Raw genomic sequence first — 19825 nt, forward strand, 5'->3', positions numbered from 1 at the left:
ATCTATTTGTAGCCCCATACTTATTTTTTCCGTAATTTATTTATTCAAAAAAGAAGGTAGTTGTAGTAAGTGATTTCGTATGAACGTAAAAATTACTTACTTGATTTCTTAGGTAATAAGTTTATTACGCTAAACGAATATACCTACAATTTCAAATTGAAAGTTTAACTGCCATGTAAGTATGGCAAACGAGACTAGACTTGCCGAGCTGAATAAACATCAATTTTTCGTTCGAGGGTACGGCGGTCGGCAGTTCAAATAATGTTTTGATTCTATACTTCTTATTCAGCGCACAATAAACATTAATCGAAACACAATTAGGTACACATATTTAGAGGAACACTATTTTGGCGAAAATACGTGTGACTCGGACTAACACAAAAACATGTAATGAGTACTGGAGGAGCGATGTCGAAGCAGGAACGCAGCGTAGCGAGTGAGAGGGACAGCGCGAACTTGTTTTTTAAATACTATAATCTCTAAAATGTGTGACTTGGACTGCACGATAACGTGTACTGCTGCTAGTAAATTATATTTGTTGTCTTGGATTTGGATACGAAGTATAATACTCTTTGAAAACATAGCAATTATAATTAGTAAAAATGTTTATATCTAGGCTCTCTTTCATACTCTTTAATTTCATTACATTAAACACTAAACAGCCTATTTTATATAAAAATATATTGGCAATATTGTCTCCTCTGCCTGTCTTAAATGTAATAATCAACGATTCATTTGATTTATCAACGTGAAGTTACGAGTTAGGTTAAATAGGTCCTACGATCTGTTCAATGAGGTCTCATTTAATTATCTCATTAACAGGATGCTTTTACGTAGCCAATTTGTTTTCGAATTTTCTCCAATAAAACATCATAAAAAGGTTTCATGAGCCGAGTACTATCCGCTGTAAAAATATTGATAGCTAATTCGTTGGACCGACTGTAACTGCTATCTCGTGAGCACGTGCATGACGCCCCTCGCTCTGCCGTAGCGCTTTGCATGCCTGTGCCTATAATATAACACATGAACCTCCAATATTTTTTATAATGAAATTGTGGGCTTTCGCCCAATTTCGCATCAATTTACCTCATTTATATTTATACGTTTTTGCTTGTTATAAAATAGTTGAGCTAAACAAACAATGTTCGAATTTTGAAACAAGTTACTATTTATTAAGTATTTGTTTTTATGGACATAGCTAATTCAGAACAATTCATGGCGAGATTCAGAATGAATACCTATAATCAGATACTAATTGGATGTGTCTAATTGCCTACTGATGTAAAATGGATTTTCCAATGGAAAACTACGCAATCTAACTGACATCTTAAAATAATTAAGGAATATGTTAAAGAGGTTACATGGAAGCTTCATTTATTTACAAGACCGGCTGTTATATTTGGCATTTTTGGATAGGAACAACGTCTGATTTGACTATTTGTTAACCTTTTGAATGCTCTAAGTTATAAACAAAAACGTCACTCACACTCCAAGATCACAGGCGCAAGCGAGCCAATGCAAACCTTACTTGAAAGTGTGTAGGTTACTTTGACAGAGTACGCTATCACTTACATGTGTCCATTGCGTAGTCGGCACAACTAGTTACGACGCCTATATCGTAATGTATATTTATCGTAATGTATTAAATAATGGCGATGAACCTGTTCAAGCCAGTCCCAGTTCCCATTGTTAAACGGCTGCCACTGCGGCGCGGCGTTAACGAAGAAGAACGTAGCCCTCTGTCCCGTGGCGAACACGTAGTCGGTCTTGGCAGCCAAGTGTCCCCGCGCCAGGTACACGCGGTTCACGCTGATGTACTTCTCCGCCAGCTCCTGGCCGACCAGCTTCGCGATGGTGACCACTTGCTGGGCCTGCGTGTAGTGGAAATCAATGCCGCCCGTGACACCGGGGTACATTCCACCAACTGTGAAAAGGTTTGTGAAATCGAAGTTTGTATAGTTTAACAAAAAATGGTTTTAGAATTGCTTTTTGTCAGTACTTAACAAGAGGAACATCAATCATTGAAGATTTAGCTTACTTATAGCAGAATACATATAAATTTACATTACACAATGTAGGGACGTATTTAATATTTCAATAATAGTAAAGCTACTAAGGTGCACTGAAGAAGGCTCATCGTAATTTTATTTTTCTTATGTTTTTTCAATGGTATTGCAGTTTTTTCTATGGTAACATGGACGCAAATTTGCCTTTCACACTTATAAAACTATGAAATTTAGAAAGTAGTTAAGCTTAAGAACCGGGCGTTTTTTGGCGAAGGTACCTTACATAATAAAAACAAACAGGTCTGAAAATTGAAATATTTATAACTCTTGCACGGCTTCAATTTCTGGAGCGCGGGGCTAGAAGTAACAGTTTTTGGGAAAATATCTGTATTGCTTAAAATGTGTATGCTTTTGTGATTATGAGTAAGAGGGTTTGTAAAGTATATACCTCAGCACTAATTCCAATAAAAAAATAATTTAAAATCTTTACCCATCTTTTACACCAGGCGCTTTTTGAAAAAAATGGAGTTGTTACAACTTACCCCATGTCTGGGGCTAGTTGTAACAGGCTCGGGGCAAGTTGTAACTATGAAAATATTGGAAACATTTATAAGAAAGAGTACATTTTTATTGGTTCACAGTTTTGTATTATTCATCGTGGTTCATTCTATAAATAATCAACATGATTCTTATCATTAAAAAAATATATCAGAATGTTTTACTTGAAACCGGACGTGGCACTTTTGACTTATCTCTTAGTTTAATAAGTCTTCATCTGAGTTGCAGTTTAGGGACACACACGAATATTTTTCTCCCTTGGCACATTTCATGCCGGTCAAAATTCCAGGTCAAAATTGAGTGTTACAACTTATCCTTGTTACAACTAGCCCCACGCTCCCCTACTTCCATTAAGGTGAATTAATTAACTGAGTCCGGTCAAGACTTCAATAAGCGTTTACTTTTACATCCGATGCCTAAACATAACGAAAGGCAAGTCTGCGGGAGTCTTATTACGCTGAAATAATTAAATGTGTGTACTTTGCTCCCGTCATAACCCTCATTTAAGTGTAATACATGATAGTAATGATGATCAAATCCTAGGTCAAGTTTTTATTGTATTTCTTGCTTGCTTCTAAAACTTGAAATAATGTCATTATTCATAAACGCGCTACAAGCCTGAATTAGCTATTAATCGTTTGTCTTTATCTGTCATTTTGACTAAGCGAGAAAGGGATAAAAACTAAATTAACTGAGTAAAGTTTTATGAATAAGGGGGTTAAGATATACATCATTTGAAATTTAAGAATAAGTTATCTATTTTATTTATTTATTTAAACTTTATTGCACAAATAAAGAAAAGTTTACAAAAGACGAACTTTATGCCAAAAGGCATTCTCTACCAGACAACCATTGAGTCAAACAGAGACATATGTGTATGTTGGTTAAGTTACATTGGTAAAGTTACACTACAATTCCATAATTTCTCATACACGGGACGACAGCTTACCAAAATTTGAGAGACATGAGTGGAACCATAAGCCATGTTTAGATTGCGTTTAAGAGGCTGTCAACACCCAATGTCCTTGAAATTGATGTTACTTAAACAGTTTTTTAAGAAAGACTATTTGTTTTAGTCAAGTAAGAAAAATATATGTTCATATTAATTATATTTCAAAGACCGTGGTTGTACTCGATACACGATTGAACGAAATCGGCTCGATAGAAAATAATTGCAAAGATTGGTCTTAAAATCACAATTAAACGGTTTTATGTCTTTATTGTTTTGACTTATGGGTCTGCAATTAAAATCACAATTTCAAAACATTTATATCTAAACCGTGGTTGAGTAAAATATTACATTAATAATCCACTTTTTTTTATTTAAATATTTTTGTTATTATTCCCTTGCCCAGGCCCAGTAACATGCGACAGTGCTATCTCATTTACTCCGATACAAATAGACAGTGTGCGCGCTTTAGGTATTGACAGCCTCTTAAGACATTTTGTCACTTTTATGAAGTTTATGTGAGTCTGATTGTATCATTGGACGTACTGAGAGAGGTAGCAACCGCCCAGGAGGAACTTATTACAAGTTTGTAACATAACTTTTAATCATGTTAGAATCCATTAGCAGTATTGGGCTATTGGATACCATATTACCGTAAAATGGGGTGAGTAGGGTCAAAACTGACATTCAAACCTCGATAACATTTTATTTGTACACATGCAAACTGACTGGAGTATATAATAAGTGTTCCGGACGTTTGTATTTTAGTTTTTATTTTATTTTGGGTAGTTCCATTTAATACTCGTAACATTGACGATAAACAGGAAAACCCACCTCACCCCGTAGTCCCTCGCAATTGGGGTGACATGGGATTTCATATTAAAGTGATTTTGGAAGATTTTTGGATCGATTTTTTTTTTATTATGAGTATTACTATAGCTCCATTTTAAATTGGAATACATTATTTTTGTAGCGGCAGCCTTAAAATCCCTTCCCACCCCCCTTTCATCCCTTCTCTCCCCACTCATAACCCAGCTCTCCCCGCGAAACCTACTCACCCAATTTTACCGGTATATCATACCATACCATACCACAACCCGACCACGCCGCCTGAAGTGTGCCTACTTTGCTCCCCACAGATAACCCTCATTTAAGTGTATAGTAATGATGATCTACAACAAATAGGTATACAAACCTATCACAATATAGTAATTATTAAAGATGATTAAAAAAAAATTAAAACCACAATATAATAATTATAAAAAAATATTTTATTTTGGAGGTATATTTATTATGATTGTTTGGTATAATTAGAGGTAGATCTCGCTTGGCATTGCTCACCCAACCAGCCGGGCCGCGTCACTCCGGTTTGGTGCTGGCCGTTCTGGGGCTTCTGCTCGTACCACACGTACAGCACTTCTAGTCGGCTCTGGTCGAAGCAGGACCACAGCAGAGGCTGCCAAACACCTGACACCTCGAAACCTATCCTAAAATATAAATCGAGACCAAATTATAATTTATCTACTACTTGGTAACATTACAGAAAAAAATCGAGGGAAAAACGGGTAAAAAACGTCCAGGTAAAAATAAATAAATTATAAAACAACTAATCCGACAACTACATATATTTTGGAAATAGTCTTTTGAGCTAGCTTTCATTTGATACCCATTATTGCTATGGTAAGAAATCCCCCTTTTTAGGGTTCCGTAGCCAAATGGCATAAAACGGAACCCTTATAGTTTCGCCATGTCCGTCTGTCTGTCTGTCTGTCTGTCTGTCTGTCTGTCTGTCTGTCTGTCCGAGGCTTTGCTCCGTGGTCGTTAGTGCTAGAAAGCTGAAATTTGGCATGGATATATAAATCAATAAAGCCGACAAAGTCGTACAATAAAATCTAAAAATTTAATTTTTTTTAGGGTACCTCCCCTACACGTAAAGTGGGGGCGAAATTTTTTTTTCGCTTCAACCCTAGAGTGTGGGGTATCGTTGGAAAGGTCTTTCAAAACTAATAGGGGTTTTCAAGAAACATTTTTTGATAAAGTGAATATATTCGGAGATAATCGCTCCGAAAGAAAAAAAATATGTGTCCCCCCCCCTCTAACTTTTGAACCATAGGTCCAAAAAATATGAAAAAAATCGTGGAAGTAGAGCCTAAGAAAGACATTAAATGAAAACTATAGCGGACATGATCAGTTTAGCTGTTTTTGAGTTATCGCAAAAAGTTTTCCCTTCATAGTAAAAAGACTTATTTTAATTAGGTACTGATTATGCAAATTTGCCTATTTGTTTAACTCAGGTGAAAGGTACCGTTTCATCCCTTGGTTAACAATTTGCTATACTTTAACCTCCAGTTTAGCTTATTGTGACGGAAGAGTAACTACGGAACCCTACACTGAGCGTGGCCCGACATGCTCTTGGCCGGTTATTTCATATGCCACTAACTTGTATATTCTGTCACTAGCTCACTACCACAATTCTGACGATTTCAACGACACCTCATATGTCAAAAACCGTTCAGCTGTTTGGGCCAAAGAAATGGACAGATGTATATTGTTAATGTTATTTATTTAAGGTTTTTGTTTTCATTTGATATTCTTTATTTTATTTTCTACTTGACATTGTTTGAATATCATATTTAACTTATTCATTGGTACTCTGTAGTATCATGGTACAATTTCAGTTTTTTATTCCTATTAATTATTTTTGACATTTTAATATGGCAAATATTATATGATAACTACCTCTATAACATTATATTGTATTGTAATAGTATTAAATTTCACATTGTATCCGACGATCACTATACGATAAGTAATTGCTTATGTATCCTTTTACATTAACTTTGAAGTTTGAACATTGTATTGAGAGATAAATAAACTAAACTAAACTAAACTAAACTAAACTAAACATACATACATAGTATACCTACATACAAACGCTCGAAAAACGTTACTCTCCTTTTGACGCAGTCGGGTTAAAAAGGGCGTCTTTACTGTTGACAATACTGCATTATGATGATGATGATATCCTCCCAGACGTATCCGTCGACGGCGACACCCGGACAAATCAGGCATTTTGTAAATTCTGACGTGCGTGGCTCCGGGCGTCCTGTACACTCTTGGCAACGGTCCGTCCAAAGAGAGTTACGAGCGGTCGGGTTGAGCTGGAGCGAGGCCAGAGGACGAGCTGAAGATAGGAAGGAGTGGCGCGAGCTTGTGAAGGCCCTTTGCACCTCTGGGGTGCTTTAGGACAACAACATTAAGTTGACATCTGTTTTTGCATGTCTCACTTTTGGGTAGAGGAGAGTCATTGCATCGATCACGAGTTATTATATACATAGTCATGGCCAGAACATAGAATTTGATCATTTCATGAAATGCCATTTTAGAATAAATCACTTCATGATATAGTTCGGTTAGGTTTGACTTTTTCATGATGTGGCTAACCGATCATTTCATGAAATCATTCTAACATCATGAAATTATCAATTCTACCATAACACATATTGCTTACTCGACAACGAGGTTGTCGCCGTAGCACCGTCGGTCGGTGGCGCGGGCCTGGTACTGGCTGTTGGAGGAGCACGTCAAGCCGACGAACTCGCTGTCTGCGCTCAGCCACCCCACGCCGGACACTATATTGTCTCGCACACAGGACACTCGCTATAACGATACACACAGGACACACTGAAATAATAACTATTCACACTGAAATAGATGGCATATACTAAAAAAAATGTCTTAGCCCAGTTAGCCCTCCGGTGGCCGAGTTAATCGGCGTCTTCAGCTCGGCGTCTACTGCTTGCCTCCTAAGAATTGGCCAAAGGCGCCTATTAGCCTTTCAAAGATTGCATATACTAGAGAATTTGGGACGGGTACACCATCGTGGCCGGGTTGTTTAGTGGTCTAGTCTTTAGCCGTGTAAGCTAAAGACGCCGTTCGATTCCGAGCTCGGCCACCGGAGCGCCTTGGTCACTTTCTAGGTTTTAGTAAGTATATGACATCTATTTCAGTTTGTTATTTATATAGTAGTGTACTTAAAAACACAAATCAGAAATTATTTCATAATTTAATTTGATTTCTTGTCTAGTTGATTAAGTACTCAACTTTCTGTATGGCACTAATAATAGCAAATACTTTTTTTTATACTACATCGGTGGCAAACAAGCTTACGGCCCGCCTGATGGTAAGCAGTCTCCGTAGCCTATGTACGCCTGCAACTCCAGAGGAGTTAGATGCGCGTTGCCGACCCTAAACCCCCCCCCCCCCCCCCCCCCTAGTTGAGCTCTGAATAAATTTAAATATTTAAAAACCCCTTCAATGATTAATAAAACATATATCTAAGAACCGCCGCTGGAAAACCTGCTTGGATATAGAAAAACGCACCTACTTTCACTTTATCGAGTGAAATTGAAATACGCCCCTTGGCTAGAATGACGTAGGTGGGAAGAAACTTCAATTTATTATGTATGCTTTCGGGTCCCTTGTCAACGTAACGGGTCTGGTACATGTATCGAAGTTAAGGCTAAACATTTACCTACTAATGAACTAAAACTAGTTTACACTTTACATCTTTAGCAACCGGTTAAGTGGAACTGTAAATCATATATGTCGTGGGAGACATAGATTTTGATCATTTCATGTGGTTTCATTCCTATTTTAGTATTTCTATTGATCACTTTATGATATAGTTAGATTTAATAATGTAGCCAACCGATTGCCACATCATGAAAAGATCAATTCTAAGATTTTGTCACGACATGTAAGTACATGTCTGACAGTGACTAAGTAAACAGGTTATAAGTACCAATAACGAATAACCAATGCCAACCAATGTACGATTTTGTGCCAATTGCAGTGGAGACTGCGGGATCCTGGAGAACAGAGGCTAAAACTTTTGTAAAAGAACTTGGTCGCCGACTTCGGGATAGGGGATGTGATCCACGCTCCGAGTCGTATCTGGTGCAGGGGATTTCATTGGCTATACAACGTGGAAATGCTGCTAGCGTAATGGGAACTTTTGGATTAGATGCGATTCGGGGTGGTCCTTTTTAAATGAAATGACTGTGTATTAAAAATGACGAAGCCTGTTGCCGATAGCTTTATTGTTTGAGTGAAATGACGACGCCTGTTGCTGATTTATGGTTGTACCCTCCTGACGAAGCCTGCGTTGCGGATATGAATTTGTTATTATTTTATTAATGCTTAAGTAAATTGGTTCTAATTTAAATGAAATTGGGTAAACGTGTAGTCATCAGTTCGTTCTAGGTCATAAGTTATATCATAAAGGTACTGATAAAATGTATTTTTTTCCGGATATTACATAGAAATATGCAAAACAGAGTTAGCAAATTACGTTAAATTATATTGTAAGTCATTCAGCTTTATAAGCTTTGGAAGCGCTGGTGGCCTAGCGGTAAGAGCGTGCGACTTGCAATCCGGAGGTCGCGGGTACAAACCCCGGCTCGTGCCAATGAGTTTTTCGGAACTTATGTACGAAATATCATTTCATATTTACCAGTCGCTTTTCGGTGAAGGAAAACATCGTGAGGAAACTGGACTAAACCCAACAAGGCCTAGTTTACCGGGCCCTCTGGGTTGGAAGGTCAGATGGCAGTCGCTTTCGTAAAAACTAGTGCCTACGCCAAATCTTGGGATTAGTTGTCAAGCGGACCCCAGGCTCCCATGAGCCGTGGCAAAATGCCGGGACAACGCGAGGAAGAAGATTCAGCTTTATAATTATAATTAAATAAATAAAATTAATAAATATTACAGGACATTTTTACACAAATTGACTAAGTCCCACAGTAAGCGCAATAAGACTTGTGTTGTACTTAGACAACGATATATATAATATATAAATATTTATACGTACTTAAATACATAGAAAACACCCATGACTCAGGAACAAATATCCCTGCTCATCACACGAATAAATATGCCCTTACCAGGGCATATTTATTCGCTATTCAGTACGCTTTAAACCCATATATATGATTAATAAGGGATCTGTACCTATAACTTTATTATTAGTAAAAATCTTTGCGACAGAACTTATGACCTGACTTAGTACTTAGCTTAAAGTAAAAAAAATAGTACTAACGGCTTCTTGGTTAATAGCAAAAGCGTTGGCGTGCACGATGGTCCTGCCAGAGCCGGTGCAAGCAAGGAGAAGCTCCTCGCCCTCGCGGAGGTGCACTTGCCCCGTGGTCCCCGTGGGCTCCACGAACTGGTCGCCGCGCATGTACACTGGCTGAGGTTGCCCCAGGTCACCGTTCACTCTTAGAGCACATCCTGCAGACCGAACATTGAAATTAATAAAATAAGTATATGGCAAAAAAAATACAGTTTTGGTACAAGCTTTTATCGCTGACTGTACTCTTCTTTCCACAGGAAACTAGACAATTCTAAAAACCCCAAAAACAATTAGGTTGTATTGGTTAATCACAGAGTTCCTCAGATCAGCTTGATGGTACCATAATATTGCATTGTCACCTGACTGACATATGTATGCAAATTTTCAGTTTTGCAATAATTGAATTTAAACGGTCGTGAGACATACTAACATTAAACTAATTGTACGGTTTACACTCACGTGTTTTTAGTGACTCGCGCGACATGTTTCGGAGAGCCTAGGTATCCTATCTCAAGCACTAACAGAGCGTGCAGCGTTCACGACGGCCGAAGCAACAGGCGAAGCCGTAGCATTAGTTAAATTTTCAGTTTCATTAGAAGTTGGAAAATAAGTCAAATTTAATTTGAATGATTTGTTCCGTACTATATACATATATAAAGTTTATATTGAAAGTTAAATAAAAGCTTGTAATAAAAAATATATAAATTGCGAGCATAGCTTAAAACTCCATAAATATATGACTCCGCCATTTAAAAAAATAATAATAATAATAATTCAGCCTATAAACGTCCCACTGCTGGGCACAGGCCTCCTCTCATGTGCGAGAGGGCTTGGGCTATTGTCCCCACGCTAGCCCAATGCGGATTGGGGACTTCACATACACCTTTGAATTTCTTTGCAGATGTATGCAGGTTTCCTCACGATGTTTTCCTTCACAAAGTCATCGGTAAAGAATTGCGACCTAGCCCCACAGTAAGCTAAATAATGCTCGTATTGACAGTATTAGGTGACGATATATATGTCGCTGGGCAGACAACATAGAGAGAGTGTCGAGTGTAATGTAGGTAATCATATAATCTTTTGATAAATATGGGATGTGGGTATTCGGGTTGTTCGCAAATAAATGGCGTTAGAACGGACGTGCTGGTTTTATTACAGTGGCGACGAGGATGGGATCTATTCGGTATATACAGTGTTATTGCAAAATTTACGTTAAACAGAGTGCTTTAAGTGATACGTGTAAAAATAACAACATAAACAATGTCGATAGGGAAAATGAGCGAGTTCGACGTGACGGGCGGAACGTGGTCATCATATGTAGACCGTTTGGAAATGTTTTTTCTGGTAAACGCCATAAAAGATGAATTAAAATTGCCGACTATGATTGCTGTGATGGGAAACGGGGCGTACGAGCTACTTGTGAACCTGGCAAGCCCCAAAAAGCCGTCGGAGGTCACTTACAAAGAAGCTGTGGATCTATTACGTCATCATTTACAACCAACGCCGTCCGTCTTGGCCGAACGATATCGTTTTAGACAACGTCGACAAAATAACGGCGAAAATATTGCCACTTACGTGGCGGAATTGAAGAAACTGGCCAGGGAATGCAAATTCGATGCTACCCTTAATGAAAACCTTCGCGACCAATTTGTATGTGGTCTGCGAAGTGACATCATACGTCAGCGGTTATTTGCGGAGGAAGATACGCTAACGTATACAAACGCGATAAGGATTGCGACGTCCTTGGAGGCAGCGGAAAGAGACGCGGCAGCGGTAGAACCATCGTCGGGCACCGGGTCGAGCGGTGCGGGGCCGACGGTATCAGCTGCGGTACATGCTCTAGCGCCAGGAGGGCCGCGCGGGAACGTGGTGCGGGGCTCCCGGGCCACGGGTGGTTGGCGCGCCAGGAGCTTTGGTAGCATAGCGCGGGGAAGCGGGACAAGATCGCACGCCATAGCGGAGAACGGCGGACATACACTCCAGGCGGCAGAGGGCCCCACCAAGACTGCAAAGGCTGTGGTTCGACAGCTCACGACTACACCAATTGTCGTTTCCGAGATTATATCTGCAGTTTATGCCGTCGCAGGGGGCATTTGCGACGAGTGTGCTCGAGCCGTAGTGAGGGCGGCGGTCGCGGGGGAAGCGCCCCATCAGGAAGGCTGCATTATAGCCAAGCGGAGAGTTCGGATCGGGAGGAGTCGACCACCGAGGACTTTCACCATTTGTGTTTAAGTGACTACGGACCGGTGAGTGTACCTATCACTATAGACTCTCATATCTTACTACAAATGGAGATAGATACGGGCTCGGCGATATCGTGTATTAGTAGCAAAACTTATAAGAAACTTTTAAGTCACTATCCTCTTGAAAATGGTTGGTTAACACTTAAGTTTTATAACGGGGCAAAGGTCAAGCCGATAGGCGTTATCAAGCCGAAAGTTAGTTATGATAAGCAAGAAAAATATTTAGAATTGTTTGTTATTGATGGAGGCACTACCTCACTGCTAGGGAGACAGTGGTTGGCCGAGTTAAATATTAAGATCCCCGAGTTCAGCAATTGTAACAATGTAAAGGTTGATGATCTAAAAATGACTAATGAAATAAATAATTTACTTTGCAGATATAAAGAATTGTTTAGCGGCGGGCTCGGGCGGTACAATGGCGGGCAGGCAACGCTGCGGGTGCGCGAGGGGGCGGCGCCGGTGTTCCACCGCGCGCGGCCGCTGGCGTACGCGCTGCGCGAGCGGGTTGACGCCGAGCTGGACGCCATGCTGCGGGACGGCGTCATCGAGGCCGTGGACTGCTCCGACTGGGCCTCACCGCTGGTGCCGGTAAATAAAGCTGACGGTTCTTTGAGAATATGTGCCGACTATAAATCTACATTGAATCCGGTTTTGCTAATTGATCGATATCCCTTGCCTAAAATCGATGATTTAATGGTAAGCCTTAGCGGAGCGTGCTACTTTTCTAAAATAGATTTATCCCAAGCCTATAACCAGATCGAGCTGGATGATTCAAAAAAATATACCGTTATAAATACGCATCGCGGTCTATATAGGTATAATCGACTAGTATACGGGTTATCGTCCAGTCCGGGAATATTCCAACGTATAATGTGTAATTTGCTGAAAGGTATACCTAATGTGGAAATATTTTTGGATGACGTAATCATTGGGGGTAAAACTAAACAAGAACACTTAGCGGCCTTAGAAGCGGTGTTCAGCAGGATACATAAGGCCGGTTTAAAACTAAAAAGTAGCAAATGCGTATTTTTAGTAGACGAAGTTCAATATCTCGGGTACATAATAAGTAAGGATGGTATAAAAACCGACCCGGCCAAGGTCGAGGCTGTACTTCGGGTACCTAGACCAAGTAACGTCACGGAGCTCCGTTCCTTCTTAGGTATTATTAATTTCTATGGGAAATTTATTAAGAATATGAGTGTGAAGTTAGTCCCACTATATGAACTTCTTAAAAAGGAAAAACAATGGTTTTGGTCTTCAGAGTGTGAACGATCTTTTAAAGAAATTAAGGCAATATTAGCCAGCGCGGAGGTACTCGCTCACTATGATCCTAAGAAACAGCTGTTTGTTACCTGTGACGCGAGCTCGCGCGGCGTGGCCGGCGTGCTGACGCAGCCGGGCCGGGACGGCCGCGAGCGGCCCGTTGCCTACGCTTCGCGCACTCTCAATGACGCCGAGCGGAACTATTCACAAATACATCGCGAGGCATTAGCTATCATATTTTGTATGAATAAATTTCACCAGTATTTGTATGGTCGGCATTTCACATTACGTACCGACCATAAACCGCTAGTGTCAATTTTCGGACCCAACACCGGTATACCGACTATGGTAGCTAGTCGGATGCAGCGATGGGCGATTATTTTATCGGCCTACTCGTTTGATATTGAATATGTGCGAACGGATAATAACGGCGCGGACGGTTTTTCGCGGTTACCTGTTAGTACCAAGAGCCAAGACAAATTATCGGCACCGGAACAAACTTATTTGCACTTTGTTCAACAAGCACTCTTGCTAGATTATAATGAAATTAAACGAGAGACTGCACGTGACCCATTGCTATCTAAGGTTTTAAGTTACATTAGGGATGGCTGGCCCGAATCATGTGAGATTTCGAATTTACAACCATACTTCAATAGGAAGAACGAGTTGTACGAGGAACTAGGGTGCGTCATGTGGGGTCCCAGGCTGGTGGTACCAGAAAAATGTAAAGATAAAATATTAACTATGATTCATGAGCCTCACATGGGAATCGTCAAATCAAAGGCGCTCGCTCGCAGTTATGTATGGTGGGCGGGGATCGACGAGGCCGTGGAGCGCGTGTGCCGCGCGTGCGCGGTGTGCGCGGCGCACGCGGACGCGCCAGCCCGGCACACGCCGCGCATGTGGACTTGGCCTCACCGACCCTGGTCGCGCCTCCATTTGGACTACATGGGCCCTATAGGGGGCAAAACGTATTTAGTCGTAGTGGATGCTATGTCTAAGTGGATAGAGGTCTTTAATGTCACTAATACCACAGCGGGAGGGTTAATAGATCGGCTGTGCGAATTGTTCAGTAGGTTCGGCATACCTAAATAAATAGTCAGTGATAACGGCAAGCAATTCACTTCAAAGGAACTCGATGATTTTACAAAATATTATGGCATTGAACATATATTTACAGCTCCGTATCATCCGGCGTCAAACGGGTTAGCGGAAAATTCAGTTAGGACATTAAAGCGGGTGATCCGTAAGGCACTGCAAGAAAACCAAAACGTGGAGAGGGCATTATGGGCCTTTCTGATACATTACCGAAATGTAGAACACTCCACTACGGGCGAATCCCCGGCTACGCTTCTTTTAGGTAGACGTTTACGCACGCGTTTAGACACAATTAAACCGGACAGGGAGGGACACGTGCGGCGTGCGCAGCAGCGGCAGCAGGAGGCGGCGGGAGGAGTGAGTAGGAGTGTAGAGATGGAGGACGCGGTCTGGTATAGGAAGTACTTGAAGGGAGAAAAATGGTTTCCGGGTCGAATAGTAGATGTTCTAGGGCCGAGCAATTATAAAGTTTTAGGAGATGATGGTGAAACTGTACACAGGCATATCGATCAATTGCGGAAACGGTCAGTTAACGGTAGGCTATCTCTCGCAGCTACCACGACGGCAATAGAACCATCCGACACACTTGGCACAGATTCTCAAGGGCATCGCTCGGTATCGGCGGAGACACCGGTAACACCGGTGAGGGTTCGGGCGGAGACGTCGGCGGCCTCCGCGGACGAGTCGCGCGGCACGGCGCAGACCGCCAGCTCTGGCAGCGCCTCTCCGGCTTCACCGGAGTGGCAGTTTGCTTCTCCTCGTGCTTCTACACCTGCCCGGGCTCGCCCAATCCGTCAGTGTCGATTAAATAAACCTAATTATAAAATTTAGAATGTAAAAGCTGTTAAACCCTTTAACCGCCTATTACTAAATTATTATATACTAGTTTCGTTTACCTAATGTAACTTAATTTTTCGCAGTTGCAAGTTATCATGTTGGGCTCGTTCTGAGATGACATTCGTCCCCAGCTCAATAGACGGTGGTTAAAAGGTTCCCTAGAACATTAGTTCATATGTTTAGCGTAGAGGAGTGTAATGTAGGTAATCATATAATCTTTTGATAAATATGGGATGTGGGTATTCGGGTTGTTCGCAAATAAATGGCGTTAGAACGGACGTGCTGGTTTTATTACAACTGGCTCACAGGGGCACAAGACCGAGAACGGTGGAAGAGGTTGGAGGAGGCCTATACCCGAAGGGGGTCCTAACACTTTATTAGATTAGTATAGAATAGTATTTAGTTTAATAATAGTTTGAGAAGTGGTTATGGAATAAAAAGGCTTTTTATTTTATTTATTTTATATTATATATGTAATAGATTTTCATTATTTTATTTATTTATTAAAATAAAGTGGTATGCTTAGATATAGTCAAAACTCAACAAATGAGGTTGACTTTTGGAGGTTAATTAATTACTACAATATATGAAAATTATTTTTAACAACTCAACATTTGCATCATATTACTTTGCCCCACATGTGGATAAAATACAACTTTCTCATTAGTCGTTGAACAATCCAGAGGGCTTTTACCAGTTGGTGCAGTGAACAGATTTTTACTTACTTAATAGTTTGCCTGAAACAATAAGACGTGAAAATAATAAAATTTAATTTAAATCTATGTTAACTTTGCCTCATTGTAAAACAAATAACTATTTCCTAAGGATTCTGTCCCCGTAGTAGTTATTATTTCTAGAAACGGAAGTCAAAGCTTTTTTAAATTTATTTATTTAGAAATCAAACAGTCGTATAAACATATCAACAATGCAATACAAACGATGTACCACAACAAAAAGAAAATACAATAAAAAGACCTGGAGGTTCATAAATTATAAATTATGTTAACTGAAATAAATATATAGCTAATGCAAATTTTTGAATCAGATAGAAAAAAATAACTGATATCTGTACTCATATATTAAAACAACTTACGTTTAACTATATTTTTTAGACTAGCCAACGAATTTTGAAAGTAATATACTTCGAATAGATGTTTATTATAGTAACTAGGAACTCGTCTGAAAAAGGTATGCCTGGAATAGTTTTTGACCGAAAAACGAATATGAAACAGCGACCGAGGGCGTAAGGGGTGATGCGGACAACTGAAAGTAACTAATCTAATCTTAGTAGATTAGGACAATTAATAATATTTTTTAGAATTTTAAACAAAAACATAACGTCTTAGTATATCCTACGGTTAAAATGTAATGGGAAGGTACACCAAAATGTTTCGCCGCCAACGTTGAATTTTCAAAATTAGTACCTGTTCTATAACAAAGATTTAAAAAAAATGTTTTGAATTTTCTCCAAACGGTCAATATGGACTTGGTAGGTAGTGTGGTGTCCAAATTACACTCCCAAATTTCCCGAATTCGAGCTTTTGTAATATGTATAAGCATGATTAACCGGTATTAAGAAATCCGCTGAGACACTCGCAAGCTCTAGGCTGCTATGAATATGTATCGCAAGTAGGTATTTATGTTTTAAACTGGTAAATATTGAAAATTTTGAATAGAAGCCTGTAGTTACCTTTACATTTCAGTTTAGTTTTATGGTTGACAAGTAATTTTAAATCTGATCTGCATATTTTCTAATTTATCGAATGGATAAATATAATAGATGTAGAATGTGGATAAATACTTAAATACTCGTACATAGAAAACATTGATAACTCAGTAACAAATAAATATTATAGGGACATTCTTACACAAATTGACTAACAAAATTCCACGATTAGCAAATAAGGCTTGTGTTGTGGGTACTCGGACAACGATATACAGGATGATTTCGGGGTCGTGGAGCAAGAGAACTATACATCGTACAGAATTCAAAGACGACCCTAATGATGTTGCTGATTATTTATTATCACCAATAATGATGATTATTTTTCAGATGACCAGTAGAAAAAAAACATCTTTGCATACAATTTGGTCACCCTACTCAATGTGACGTCTTGTCGCTTTCCATACAGCGTATGTCAAAAGTCATAGGGTGACCATGATTACTTAGTATAAGATTAATTTTACTTAAAAATAAGAAAAAAATCACTAATTATATTTTAATCAAATACTATACTATATGATAATGTGGATCATTTACAGAGTCAGAAAAAGTGGTTCCGGATCACGACCCAGAAATCACCGTGTATATGTATAAATATATACAAATACTTAAATACATAGAAAACATCCATGACTCAGGAACAAATATGTGCTCATTATTACACAAATAAATGTCCTTACCGCGATTCTAATCCAGGACCATCGGCTTCATAGGCAGGGCAGGCACTACCTACTAGGCCAAGACATAAACATAACGTAAACGTTTTCACTATCAAAACGAGTTCGTACATTTTTATTACCTACCTATACTTTAATCTATTTGTTTTTCGAAAACATGCCGCTTAATATTATCTTTAACTGTATTTGTACGTTGTTTTTCTGATAGCTCTATTACTATTAATAATAATGATAAAGCATCATGAAATTATTACTTTAATAAACATACAATACCCAAGCAAGTAACAATGAGTTGGCCATTAAGGTCCCGTCCATATAGAAATTTAATACAATAGGCTGTGCGGCCTGTGCGTAAAATTATTTTTTAGATAGCTGATGGTATATACAAGACCTTAATAAATACATTACAAAGGAAAGGTCGGTGTACTTCGTCGGCCCATCAGTGTACAACAGACTACCGGATGAAATAAAAACCGGCCAAGTGCGAGTCGGACTCTTGACCCTTTGGGTACGGAACCCTAAAAATGGATGCAGCTTCTGCGGTGGCCTTTAAGTTAAAATTGCGCAAGTGGCTTCTTAGCAATACATTCTATTCCATAGACGAGCTCTTCGATCTCTCTAACATATAAAAATTATTTATTATAATCTAGTCACCTTTATAAAGCATAGATACTTAAATTAAATGTGTTTATTTTTTTTTTATGATAGAGGAGGCAAACGAGCAGACGGATCACCTGATGGTAAGCGATTATTGCCGCCCATGGACACCTGAGGGGTTGTAAGTGTGTAATAATTCAATTGAATATGTACCTAATGATATGAAAACCATCATGTTCATGACATGTAACTGGGCGTTATAAATAAATTATTTGTATTTGTACCTATTTGACTGCTACTACCAACAGTTTCTTAGGATTACTGATACGAATTAGGGTTATAACTGCCCGAATCGAAAAAAATATCAGAAGTTTTCGCGGTTAAAAAAAATTTAAATTGTCAAAGTTGCGTTAGGCGCTTGAGGTCACAAAATTGGGTTATTCATTGGCATCATAAACAAGTGTGCAAAAAATCAGAACTACCGGAATTGACGCAAAATAACCCCGTACTTTCAGGCGACAAAGTTACTGGATTAATGGGGGTCTTATGAGAAAATTAAATTACCCTTGACAATATTGACTATAGTATTTTTCAAAAAGCTTGGGTACGATGACAGATGTCATCTCAATACAATGTTGATAGATTTCGCGTTTTAAGGTAATTGTATGGAGATCACAGCCGACATCGTATCCAAGTTGTTTAAAAAATACTAGTTTAGCACCTAAAAGTCATAACATTTTTGGATTTAAACTTTTTGCAAATATCTGAATCAAAAGCGCTGGTGGCCTAGCGGTAAGAGTGTGCGACTTGCTATCCGGAGGTCGCAGATTCAAACCCCGGCTCGTACTAATGAGTTTTTCGGAAATTTACCGCACACAAAACCGCACTGATCCCAATAAGGCCTAGCACATTAGCTGCGTTACGGGAAGCATTTGGCCGTATTTGACCTTTCGCCGGTGCGGCAGTTATCTGCGCTTGTCTTACCCCCGGTGCGGCGGTGGCTTTTTTATGATCCCGTGTGAGTAAGACAAAGATGACTATACTCCCGATATTCTTACTTCAAGTATATTCCATTTGTAAAGAAAAAAATGTACGGTAAGTATTTTTGCGTAACGCACTGAATGCTATTTTTTAGGGTTCCGTAGTCAACTAGGAACCCTTATAGTTTCGCCATGTCCGTCTGTCTGTCTGTCTGTCCGAGGCTTTGCTCCGTGGTCGTTAGTGCTAGAAAGCTGAAATTCGGCATGGATATATAAATCAATAAAGCCGACAAAGTCGTACAATAAAATCTAAAAATTATTTTTTTTGAGGGTACCTCCCCTACACGTAAAGTGGGGGTGAATTTTGTTTTTTGCTTCAACCCTACAGTGTGGGGTATCGTTGGAAAGGTCTTTCAAAACTAATAGGGGTCTTCAACAAACATTTTTTGATAAAGTGTATATATTCGGAGATAATTGCTCCGAAAGAAAAAAATAATGTGTCCCCCCCCTCTAACTTTTGAACCATAGGTCCAAAAAATATGAAAAAAATCGTGGAAGTAGAGCTTAAGAAAGACATTAAATGAAAACTATAGCGGACATGATCAGTTTAGCTGTTTTTGAGTTATCGCAAAAAGTTTCCCCTTTATAGTAAAGACTTACTTTAATTAGGTACTGATTATGCAAATTTGCCTATTTGTTTAACTCGCGTGAAAGGTACCGTTTCATCCCTTGGTTAACAATTTACTATACTTTAAGCTCCA

At 39.4% G+C, this 19825-nt stretch overlaps 1 protein-coding gene across 1 annotated transcript in view; it reads right to left on the reverse strand.

Moving 5' to 3' along the window:
* LOC133516792 (uncharacterized) overlaps positions 1 to 19825 on the reverse strand; it is a 28980-nt gene that overhangs the window by 7446 nt on the left and 1709 nt on the right. Inside the window, exons 2-5 of the mRNA XM_061849748.1 lie at positions 9614 to 9804; positions 7025 to 7173; positions 4855 to 5000; positions 1662 to 1924 (exon numbers count right to left, since the gene is read on the reverse strand). Coding sequence (XP_061705732.1) covers positions 1662 to 1924; positions 4855 to 5000; positions 7025 to 7173; positions 9614 to 9804 — 749 coding nt within the window. The remainder of the gene's footprint in view (positions 1 to 1661; positions 1925 to 4854; positions 5001 to 7024; positions 7174 to 9613; positions 9805 to 19825) is intronic.

The sequence above is a fragment of the Cydia pomonella genome, chromosome 4, assembly GCF_033807575.1.
Source record: "Cydia pomonella isolate Wapato2018A chromosome 4, ilCydPomo1, whole genome shotgun sequence".
Lineage (NCBI taxonomy): Eukaryota > Metazoa > Arthropoda > Insecta > Lepidoptera > Tortricidae > Cydia > Cydia pomonella.